The sequence below is a fragment of the Notothenia coriiceps genome, unplaced genomic scaffold, assembly GCF_000735185.1.
Source record: "Notothenia coriiceps isolate Sejong01 unplaced genomic scaffold, NC01 NC01_scaffold00024822, whole genome shotgun sequence".
In the NCBI taxonomy this organism is placed as follows: Eukaryota; Metazoa; Chordata; class Actinopteri; order Perciformes; family Nototheniidae; genus Notothenia; species Notothenia coriiceps.
The window spans coordinates 9,822-22,416 of record NW_011357523.1 but is presented as its reverse complement, the minus strand read 5'-3'; the positions used below and the strand labels follow the sequence as shown (position 1 = coordinate 22,416).

General features: G+C 40.4%; 2 protein-coding genes across 2 annotated transcripts in view; one reads left to right on the top strand and one right to left on the bottom strand.

Moving 5' to 3' along the window:
• LOC104955787 (myeloid differentiation primary response protein MyD88-like) overlaps positions 1–350 on the top strand; it is a 4,464-nt gene extending 4,114 nt beyond the window's left edge. The window contains exon 3 of the mRNA XM_010783180.1: positions 163–350. Coding sequence (XP_010781482.1) covers positions 163–350 — 188 coding nt within the window. The remainder of the gene's footprint in view (positions 1–162) is intronic.
• A 6,630-nt stretch (positions 351–6,980) lies between these two features.
• LOC104955770 (myeloid differentiation primary response protein MyD88-like) lies at positions 6,981–9,153 on the bottom strand. Its single transcript, XM_010783161.1, has 2 exons — positions 8,960–9,153; positions 6,981–7,646 (listed from the first exon to the last, which is right to left on the bottom strand). Exons 1-2 carry the CDS (start codon positions 9,039–9,041, stop codon positions 7,480–7,482), a joined length of 249 nt encoding a protein of 82 aa, XP_010781463.1. The 5' UTR covers positions 9,042–9,153; the 3' UTR covers positions 6,981–7,479.
• Positions 9,154–12,595: the final 3,442 nt, after the last annotated feature.

The window sequence follows — 12,595 nt, the reverse complement described above, 5'->3', positions numbered from 1 at the left end:
AGATGGATAGAGAGATAGATGGATAGAGAGATAGATAGATAGATAGATGGATGGATTGATAGGTAGATAGATGGATAGATGGATAGAGAGATAGATAGATGGATAGATAGATAGATAGATAGATAGTGTTATTGATTTGAATGTTGATTGAATTTCCTCCAGGACTTCCGGAGCTGTTCGACGCCTTCATCTGCTACTGCCAGAGCGACTTTGAGTTTGTGCACGAGATGATCCGCGAGCTGGAGCAGACGGAGTGTCGTCTGAAGCTGTGTGTGTTCGACAGAGACGTGCTGCCGGGGTCGTGTGNCTGTAGCTATGCACACATTACAGTAAAAGCCTTGAGTCTTTAACTGTATATAACTGGGCGGTGGTGGCGAAGTCGATAGGGACTTGGCAACTGGAAGGTCACCAGTTCAAGTCCCGGCAAGACCAAGTGCTACCGAGGTGTCCCTGAGCAAGGCACCGTTCCCTACACTGCTCCCCGGGCGCCGTTCATAATGGCAGCCCATTGCTCCTAACAGAAATGCAGAGAAACCATTTTGTTAAATAGAACCTGTACTATCATGTTTTTAAAATGACTTAATGAAAGAGAACAGGATCAGCCCGTTACGAATACAGGTGAAAACACAACTTCAAAGATCTTCTGTCGACAAACTTGTGAATTTGTCCATCCTCAAAAATACAATTTGCTGTACATTGTAACTTCACTTCATGGTTAAATCTTTGCACACGTTTGATTATATCATAAATGTAATTGCATCTCTCTGGATGTTGAACTCAGTCCCAGAGGGGAAGAGAGCGTGATCACGCTGTGAGGGAAGCATTGACAAAACAATCATGATCTTTGAAAAAAAGCACCCGATGTTTTCTGTAAGCATGTTTCCTCAAAACAAGTGAAGCCCGTAGATTATCACACTACGACCAGGCGAAGTGTGAACGGGACAGGCAAGAGGTTTTTCTTTCTTTCAAATGAACTTTCCTGTTTAACCCTAAATGCTGCTTTGCCGTTAAGCCGATAGCTGATATGTTTGCTCTTTAGGGAGTTGACGTCCCAGTATGGAATGTTTGCATTCTTTCTATTCTGGTGCATGGCTAAGAAGTCTTTTAAAAGATGGGAAAACACAGGGGAATAGTCGACAGATTGATAAGCTTACTGAGGACGCGGACAAAGAACCAGCATAACATTTAATTTAATCATTAAAACACCATTAAAATGACAAGAAACAATTTCAATCTCAGTGTCTCGTGTTACTCATTAGATAAGACCAAATGATCACACTGCTCAGGTTGAATACTTGATTCTGATTGGTCAACAGGGCATTCCAGTGGTCTGCTGTTTTACGATAGCAGACCGTTGCTAAGGAGAAAAGACTGTTGCTAAGGAGGATCAAGGGACTGTGTGCAGCCATATCAATCCTCAGAAAGAAGTCTGGTAAAAAAAAAAAACGTAATTTTCATTCATCAGAAAACGCTACGGATACTTGTTGAATATTTATGCCAGGCACAATTATCGTTTTGGCTTTGTGTCTTTGATTGGCTTCTTCATGGATGAGGTCACCATCAGTTTATCTGTTTCTCACCGGGCCAGTTTGCACCTGACGCCTTTTAAAACACTTCCTCTGCATACCTGGATGTCATTCCTCACATTATTCATAGAAAGGTACAACGAGGAAATGTCACACATGACTTCTTCTTACCAGTAGCCTCTGACTCAACATTGATCCAAAGTGAAAGTCATTCCCATGGCATGTAAAACAGTACAGTACTTAAAATTGAGCGATGGGGCACTTTATAGTCAAGGTCTATTTTATTGCTAGTATTAAAAAGAACAGTGTTTCACTTAAATGTCTGCGAGAGCCCAGTAATGAATTTGTCAAATCATATTTTAGTGGTTTTTGTGAGTTGATATAAATGTAACTGGGTTAAATTGTCATATTATAAAACGGACAAGTCAAATCAAGCAATCTGATTGGTTCTTAGCCGTCATATAATGAGCGTATACCACTATACTAGAATTGTAGTTACTTTTCACAACAAGTCCGTATCCCTCCGCATCTGAGAAAAGCTACAACCGTTACAACTGTTACATTACGTCCGTTACGAAACTAACTAACTAACAAAGCTTAAGATGGAAACATGTAAGGACTTAATGTGCAGCAAGGACTTATTGACCGTTGTTAAGGACGCTCAAATCTGCAGAAAGAAGACCGGTTGATTTAACTGTATACAGTTGGGCTGAAAAGCTTCGCGTCGGGCCGAACCACGCCCCTTAGCTGTGATATAATGAGCATATACCACAGCCTGTCGTGAGCTATTGCTTAAATATATTATCTCTTGTTGAGTATCATAAACTTGACTTAGTGTGTTTTCCACAGAACACAATATACTAATAATTGAAATGGCCTCAGTTTTAATGTTGACAATAAATCGTATTCCAGTGGTTGCTTTTTGATTGTCTAAGTTTGCTAGAATATAATATTACTGGAGTTTTGTAAACCACTAAGAAACAGGTCATTATTTGAAGCAAAAATGACAGATAATTCTTTGGGATGTAACGATATATCGAATATCGCGATAAATAAATGTCTCAATACCGTCGTGAGACTGACTAAATCGTCGATCTCTTTTTCAAGGGAGACCTGTCCAACATGGCAGCAAGTAGGTTACAACATGAACATAAAACAACAGATAACAAAAGGACATCGTATTTACAGGGCTACATGTACATACCTAGAGACATTGACAAGTACCAACAGTATATTTATATCTGGCCCTGTCAATAAGCCTCACCTTCTTCGCAAAAACTGTATTGTTTTTGAAGTGGTGGAGAGACAATGCACAGTTTGACCCACTGCTGTCACCCATGGCCAAAGCATATCTCTCTGTCCCAGCAACATCAGTACCAAGCAAGAGAGTTTTTTCCACAGCAGGGGATATTGTAAACGCCCAAACATCCCAGCTTCTACCTGGAAATGTGGACATGCTCATATTCCTAAAACCTGTCTGATGATGCTGAGTGAGTGAGTGAGAAAAACTAAAGTGAAACTTGATTTATTTTATTGCAGGGTCTGACTGATTATTATACTGCTGACACTTTAAAATACTACTATCCAACTAAAATGCTGTAAAAATTAGATTCAAGTAAAAAAAAAAATGGCAAGATGAAATGTAAAAAAAAAAAATTTAAAAAAAAAAAAAAAAATTCTACTTTTTTTTCAATATCGCGATAAATATCGTACCGTGGACTTGTTATCGCGATATTATCGTGCCGTGTGTTTTTGGTATCGTTACATCCCTAATAATTCCAGTTTTCAGCTTTGAAATGTTAGGGATGTTCTGCTTCTCTTTGCCTTATGTGAAAATAAACTGAGGAGAATCTGAAGAGTTAGTCGGACAAACAATTTGATGAGAGATCAACTTTAGGCTGTTTTGACTTGAATATCTCTTGGATACTGAGTTCAAACAAGAAGGTCTCTTTTCACAATTTCCTTCAATGTTTGCACGTACTGTACTGCACGTTCTGATATGAACTGACTATGAGGAACCTTTCCAAGCAAATAAAACCAACTTCTTTATTCACTCAGTGATGCTAGAAGCAGATAACAGCAAGAGACACACAGCTCGTGTTGCCTGCTGCGATCAGATACCAATCTAAATTAAAAAATCTATTTATGTTATCTTACACAAACAGTGAGCTGAACTAATTATCTGAAGGAGTCAATACTGCATTTGTATATCCCTCCTCTAAGAATACACACTCCAAAACAACCCCTGACTGTTGTGCAACCGAGAGAAGATCGTCCACACATGAACACACAATGCCGGCTATTTCTGTGAAAAACCCTCCCTTTTGAGGCTCCCTTCTCTTTCCCCCCGCAGTAGTTATTCTCTTGAGGCTAATATTTTTGGTAAAATGCTGACAGCAAATGCTAAGAAGGTAACCTGAGGAGAATGATCTGAGGAAGTCATTCTGATTTGGTAGAACAGCAAGAGATTTAAAGAGTGCTCACTAAAAATGGATAAAGGAAAACGTCACTATCGTTTGATTTACTGATCAATGATCTAGTTCGAGGCGTCCCTCAGACCCAAAGCTCATTTTTTAAAGCTGTAATGGAAATAAAGTAGTCATAGAAAGACTGTCTAAGAGGGCAGAGAGCAGGATAACTCTACAGGACTTTCTGCAAGGTTAAACCTAACCAGAAGCAGATGCCAAACAGAAGGACTTTTCCTGTCTAACTTGTGTTTACGAGGAGCCTTGGATCAAAGCCAGAGAGAGTTACGATTGGATATTAAACAAGGTAGATCCTTTAGATTCGCGAGGGCAACTAGTGGTCAGCTTTTGTGTCATTTTAACAACAACTACGCAGTTTATTTCCAAAGCCAAATTGATATTCTTCTTACCCAGTTCAACCTGGAAATAGCTTCACCAAACATAACAATCTGTGTCGCACATTGCGTAGAGAAATGCCACAGAACTGGTTTCCATACCAGAGGGGCTTTGTCTGTGTTCATGCAAAATTGCAGGGTTTATCTTGAGAGGTACCCCAGATCAGATGTTCCAAGAAAGTAGAAATGGGTTAAATCTGGGTATGTTTTAGAAAATATACAAAAGGCCTGCAGAATGGACCCTCTATATCCACAGAGTCCCTGAAGAGGACGCAAGCACCACTTAAAGGAAACCAGAGGCACATATGTAGTGATTTGAGGGGACAATACTTTGCTTATATGTTACACACTCCTTCCCTCTGAGCAGCCGACAGGGTCAGGTTATAGGTGGGGTGGTAAATATCAGAACATCTAAAGTACAGCTGCCTGGAAAGGTGCGTTATATGTGTCCAAAGTGATACATACAAAGCAGACTGATGAAACAAAGCATTTTTTATGTTTCCCAAATTACTTTTTCCCCATTTCCTTTTAGAGACGTGTTTAAGAGCCCTTCAAAACTGATTCATCCTCTCCAACTGCTCTCACATAACGGGATTCATTCAGGCAGTAAATTGCCCAAAACAGCTCTACTCTGGGAAGGACCATCGAGTCTAATCTCTGGACTTTGCAGTGGCAACACCAGTGTATTGGAAAAAGTGATATGCTTTAATATGAAATGTATTATATTTGGGGATGGGGGGGAATCTAACTGAGTACATTTACTCAAGTGTTGTACTTAATAAATAAACATATATTATTAAATGTTAAGTCATTCATATAAACCCCACTTTATGCAACATTAAAAAGGGTTGAACACATTAATGCACCAATCATTTTGATACAGAAATTAAAAATATATATGGTGCTTAAATGGACCATTCTGCGTGAGTACTTTGAAATATATGTTGATGTTATACTTGCACGCTTACTTAAGTACAGATTGAATGCAGGACTTTCACTTATTTTTGTATTCTTTCACTGCAGAATTGCTACTTTTACTTAAGTAAATTATTAGAGTACTTCTTCCACCACTATATGTCATTGATACTACGCCCTTTTAGTGTTCAAATAAGAAAAAACTATACTATAATGTACTATGAATAGCAGTTAAAATCAATATTCAAATGCTCAATGAAAGCAGTTATTTCCCAGCAAATAGTCAGTACCTGAATACAGTACCGTAATCGTTTATGACCCCGACGTAGCCCCGGTGGACGGGGTTAGCGTATCACTGACTAAAACACAACACCGCCCGGCTAGGATTGCCAAGTCGGCCAAACGCGATGAACTTATCCTAGCTCCAGAAAATATAACATGCCTCCTGCTTGATATACACACGTGAATTAATTAAAGCTGTCACTTTAATAGAGCTAACTGCAAAACGGTTAACACATTGAGCTAACAAAGCTAAGGACCACATACATACCAATCACCTCGTGTAGCTCATAGTCATCTTTGTTGATGGACCAGGTTTGGGGGGTCTGGTCCTCGGACATGGCTGAGGAGTGTGCTGGGGGGCCGTCTACTATCTGCAGAAAATGTGGTCAATCCCATACACTGTGCGTAAAAGAAGTAATCCAAACAGGAGGGCGACACTTCCCCTTCTTTGCGAATCCTGCAGCACTCCTGTCATTCCCAAAGTTTGACACGAGCCTCGCAGCCCCGCCTACCGCATTCCTAGTGAGCAAATGTGGACCTCCCCGGTCGCCATATTGAGTGAGGGGCGTAAATCCTGAATTCCAACACAGTCATTAAAAAGGGGGAATTATTATTAGCTCAGGTTGGCGGTTAATTACCCTGACTGTGCCAGTGTACGGTGACTTTTTGAAACGTTAGTTGCACAAATATGTAGCTTTATTTATCTTGAGACTGCATGTATTTGCATTTCCCCTTCTAGGTACCAGCAAACACTACAAATAGTATTTTAATATTAGGTTAAACATGCCTATAAACGAATAAGGCGTGTGGGTTCCGCCACACTTTCAATGGCGGGCTGTTCAATACTAGGTGATTTATTTTCCCAGCTGAAGGACTTAGAGGCATCCATTCTTCTCATACATCCGACAAACCACATGATTTTTTTCAAATAATCGCATCCCATACTTAATCCATTTGAACCCAAAATAATTTCATTGATGAAGCACTTTTATGTTGAACATAGGCTGGGAAATTCTACCTGACAGGCCACACTCAGGGCACATATTAACAATAAAATACCCGTGTGAAAAGAGGCGTTGCTCCAGACCACCCTGTTCACTGATTGGACGGTATCACATACGCTGCTCTGTGATTGGATGTTGATGTGTTAACTGTCAAATGTACTAGGCTGAGCGGTCTTCTTTATAGCATTCAATTAACGACACCTCTGATTTTTTTATAACATTTTTCTGCACACTGGCGACACCTGCTGGACAGCATTGGAGTATATTCTTATTTTAATACTGCACAGATTATTTTTAATCTAATTTCCCCCTCTGGGTTAATAGTACATGAATTCTGCTTCTGAAATAAAAGGAAACTGCCTTTTAAAAATGTGATACATTTATTAAAGGAAATAATACTCATACAATTTATTTTCAAAGTCAAATACATTACATCTTAGCATATACAAAAGTATCAAATGCAAAAACACTGTGATGACTGATACAGAAAGAGAGATAAAGGTAGGTGTCAGTAGACTTTAGTGGAACAATCTGAAATCTCTTCCTCTTCCTCTTCAGATACAATCTCATCGAGATGTTGCCTCGTAACAGGAAGTGGCAAGCACAAAAAAAAACAGCTTTTACAGAGAATTAGGTAAATGCTGTTCTGAATACAAACACCTCCTCCTCACATTATACCTCACATAAATACAAAACAGCGGCAGCAACCTGATATTCCTGAAACATAACTGTGTGAGAACTTTGCTGATATGTGGTATCCCTCTGCAGCTTCATAATAATCACCATTTCATCCTCATAGGAAACACAAATAGACCGAGTAAATTATAAGTGACACAAGCAATTGCACGTACTTTAACGATATGATGTTTAATAATAAAAAAGGCGCCTTTAACTATAACTGACTGGCTGGCTGTGAGAGGGCTTTGGCGAGACGTTTCCAGAACCAGTCCTGCGTGAGCGGCCGGGTGTAATCGCATATCGTGAGGAAGCGAAGGATGCTGGGAAACGGCCTCGTCATTGGCTTGTACTTCACTGGGATGAGACGCTTCCCTCGAGCTCCTGAGAGGAACAAATATTCAAAAAAAGTTGGGTTACTCTCTGGGACAATGCAGAAAAACACGGCTAACATTATAAAAGAAAGGGAGAATGACTTTGGTTTTGAAATTGAGAGTAAGGTGTGAAATGATCTCAACTTATATGGCTGTTTGACAACTAATAGAACAAAGGAACTTCAACTCAACATAAATCATAGACTACCAGTGAGACGCGGTAAAATGAAGCCGGATTTAAGTGCTAAATAACAGACATGTTCACTGTTTATTAAAAATGTGCATATATCCAACAATTCTGAAAGAGGGTCTCAAGGAAATCAATAACATAATTGGTAAGAAAGTAAACATCTTGTGCATTTTAATAATAATAATAATAGATTACATTTGCATAGCACCTTTCAAGGGACCCAAGGCTGCTTTACACGGTGAACAAACAAACAAAAAGGGGCAAATAATTGTAGGCATAGATAATCCCCCAAATATGACTCTAAACCACATGTGTCAAACTCAAGGCCCGGGGGCCAAATCAGGCCCGTGGTGGATTTAATTTCGGCCCGCAGGATAATTTCTAATTTCTATTAGATCTGGCCCTCCGGTATATTGCACCTTCACTCCATCCTGAGGGTCTCCTCAGCTCAGAGCCTGAGCCCAAACATTGATGAACTTGCACCCAAGATGAGATGCCAAGTATCTGAACTAGCATCACAGAGCAGCAACCTGAGTTTAATGGATGTTTCCTTCTGCACTTTCTCTCTCACGACAACAGGGCATGTTTGGTTTGTTCTTTGAGGGACATTTTTTTTTCTTTTTTTTTTTTAATTGTAATTATAAGAAATGACTCTGGAGAAGCTGCAGATAGAGCCATAAGAAATGAATGCAACTGATTATTTAATGTTTAATGTTGAATGTTTTTATAGGCAATAATTTAAGCTTTGTTAGTTCCAGGTTTAATATGTGCAATAAGTTCATTTCAATACGTTTGGCAATAAACATTGAACCAGTCCGGCCCTCGACTAGTACCCATTTTTTTATTTTGGCCCACTGTGTATTTGAGTTTGACCCCCCTGCTCTTAATCATATATATCAATAAAGTATGGAGTCCCTTTGCAGCATATTTAGGACCTGATTGCTTACAGACAATAACAGCAATGTTCATTAAACCATTTTTACTTTCAATATCTGTACATTTTTGCAAAGTCATTATCGTTTTACCCGTCACATCTGTCATGCTCTCTAAACCTGTCAATGTTTGAATAAAAAACAGTCGCATGCATGCACAGGTTTGTCAGACGCTGTTTCCTTTCATGTGATGTTTCTCACCAGGGCAAAGGCTGAGAGCAAACTTGGTCTGGAAGTCGCAGGCGTCGCTGTCCAGGTATTCATCAGAGATCACCACCACCATCCTCTTACACCTGCAAACATCAATAGATTTCAGGGAGATTTGAAGAGAGACATTTCTAAATCCATCCTCTCTGGTGGCTTCCTATGACTACATAAAAAAAATATATTAAGCTCTCTGCCATGCCTTTTGAGTCTTTACACTTCCTCTTTCTATTTTCCCCCAGTACAGATTATTAATAGCGGCAGAATATATTCGGTTTACTGATAATAGACTGCAGGCCTGTTTCACTTCCTGTGCTGAAATACATTCGTAAGGCACGCATGAGAAACGGTTTGCAAACAAACAATACATCAAAAGCGCCGGATAAGCAGAAGTGCGTTGGCTGCCAAGTTTTATATGTATTTTATTATTATTTAGCTTCTCTTGGACTTAAAATCTCACTGTACATTTTACATTTAAATTAGACTAGATTAGATTACTTTATTACATAATGCAAGCAGAGTGTCACGAAATTAAGAGGGTCTAACCAGAGTGCAAACAGTCAGTTATATACCCATCTAGCAGCAGTCTGTACAAAATAAATGCAAAATCCCAAAATTGAGATCAATAAAGTACTCTCTTATCTTATCTTATCATTTCTGGCACAATGTTTCGTCCAATAAGAGTTGTGGCGGCTATATACCCAAAGAATACGGCCGCTCTGAGGCTAAACTTCGCTCACTGATGTGACACGTATAAATAATAAAGTCTGTACTGATCTTGACGTTTTAAGGATATTTAATATTGGAAATCAAAACAATAAACAAACAGAATCATACGGTCAACAAAAGATATCAGAGTTAAGCTCACCCCCATTGTGACGCTAACAAACCTCCACATACACCAGAGGCCTGTACGACGAAGCTGGTTCAACCTAACCTGGATATGTTTGAGTTAGCCGGTTGGCCTAATCCAAAAAATACGCGCTCTCTCGCTAAACGGTCCTACGACGCGGGTTATCAAGTGGATCGCTCAAGCCAGCCGTGTCCTATCTAGTTAGGTGAGCGTTCACATGAAAGGGGCGGTATCTGGAGCATTCGACCAATCACAAACATGGAGAAGCGTACTGACAGCGCAGCGTCATACTTCCTGAATGAAAAGTGAACTTTAATATTAGACATATGAAGAAGTTAAACTTTAAACATCCATGACTTAAACAGTTAAACCAGGATCAAAGCCACATAGCTGCACCTGCAAGGTGAATACAGCTGGTAACAGAACAAGTGTTTGAGTGTTTGAATGCATACATTAACAGGTTCATGATATCACTGCCCCGTCTAAGACACCATCTGACTTTCATTACATTTGTCTCAAGTGTTTCGTCAACTTAATGTGTTGCTTAAAATAATACTTCTGCATCCAGTATGTGACACTGTGAGTGTTGCACGGCCAGATACGGCTCAGCTGACTCAGATAAGGAGATATATGATACATTATGATGTGATATGCCGCGGACTGTACTTAATGTTACTCTGATCCGGTTACTTATGTTGTGGCAGATATTTCAGTAAGCTTTCTTAACGCTAATGTTATAATAGTCAGATTGCTCTGAAGATGGGAGGTGATATTCTATTAATGTTCACGTTCACACAGTTGGTGATTTCCTTTCTCCTGTAATATATTACTTGATCCCTTTAAACTCCGCACACTGAGCTCTGATTGGTCAGCAGGCGGTGCTTTCACTGAGTTGATCTCTTATGCTGGAACCTAACCTGCTCCGGGGCAGGTTAGCCGCTCAGCATCAGTTACCATGGAGATCTAGCCCGCTAAGAAGAGAACCAGCGTCATAGGATCGGAAACCCAGAGTTTTCCCTGAAGTTAGCCGGCTAAGCGAAAATCTGGCTTCGTCGTGCAGGCCTCTGGTGCCCTAAATACCAATAACCACACCCACCGGAAACAACCCATTACAAGTGTGTTTGTGTCGTTAACAGATAATTAAGATAATATAATAATAAANTGCTACCGAGGTGTCCCTGAGCAAGGCACCGTTCCCTACACTGCTCCCCGGGCGCCGTTCATAATGGCAGCCCACTGCTCCTAACACTAATGCAGAGAATTTCTCTGCATTAGTGTTAGGAGCAGTGGGCTGCCATTATGAACGGCGCCCGGGGAGCAGTGTAGGGAACGGTGCCTTGCTCAGGGACACCTCGGTAGCACTTGGTCTTGCCGGGACTTGAACTGGTGACCTTCCAGTTGCCAAGTCCCTATCGACTTCGCCACCACCGCCCACTTAAACGCAGCCTTTACATTCCATCAGATTAGACGTTGACTCTTTCAAAGCCCCGGCACTAATGCAGTTTCTGTGCCTCCTCCCAACTGGGATGAAGACGATCTTATTTTCTACGACTGACTTGTGTCCCCCTGTGTGCATCGTAGTATAATCGCTGCAGCTTTGCTTCAAACCTCGAAGGCTTCTCTGAGTATTTCATAATCATGTAACTGGATAGCAGAGACGTGGCTCCTCTGAGCAGAGCAACCTTGTGCTCAGCTTGGAATGAATATCAGAGAGCATCAGGTCCATGTTAACTCAAGGTCCTGACTAGCTGCTGAATGCTCTTTTTGAGACTAATTGGCTGGCCTTGGTGCCCCTTGACCCTCAACAACCACCCCCACCCCTTTTCCACACACGCACACACACGCGCACGCACGCTCCCCAGCTTGTCCATCCACCCCTGACGACTGGCTGTTTGTTTGGAGGAATTTACACACCAATGTGTACCAGCGGAGCAACTGGCTCCCATCACTGGCCGCCCTCCAGGGGATTTGTTTGGTGGTGGTGGTGGTGGTGGGGGGGGGGCTATGGAGGATATATTTACAGCCCCTAGTTTTGAGCTACGGTGGAGTTGTCTGTGATTTCTTTAATGCGGGATACTTGTGCAACTCCAAGCATTAGATGGCACCCGCTACAGCTTCAGGAAGTAGTCTTTATAGAAATAGTGCAGAATAGTCTATATACAGTAATTGGATTATTGATATATATAAGTTGCAAACAGATGAATGTTATGGATGTTCTTTCAAAAGTTCAGCTGTTTAACTGTCTGTTTTTGTGGGTATTAAAGTGACTTTAGTCAATTAGGGTTGGAGATTTGGGAATAAATTACTTGCTGCAATCCATTTGACGGATATTGCCTCTTCAATATGATTTGCGATATGAGAGAGATAAAAAATGGTGTACATTATTTGCATTATCATAAAAAAAAATATTAAAATGATCATGGTGATTTGTTTTCTTTGAGGAGAATGAGAAAATAATGCAGTCACTAGAATACAGTTTTGTTTACCACTAGGGATTTAACGATACCAAAAACTCAGAGGACAGAGAGATATGCTTTGGCCATGGGTGACAGCAGTGGGTCAAGCTGTGCATTGTCTCTCCACCTCTTCAAAACAATACAGTTTTTGCCAAGAAGGTGAGGCTTATTGACAGGGCCAGATATAAATATACTGTTGGTACTTGTCAATGTCTCCAGGTATGTACATGTAGCCCTGTAAATACATTAAAAAAAATTATTAATTAATTTACCACGATATTCTATATATCGTTACATCCCTATTTACCACATATTTTGCCTTTT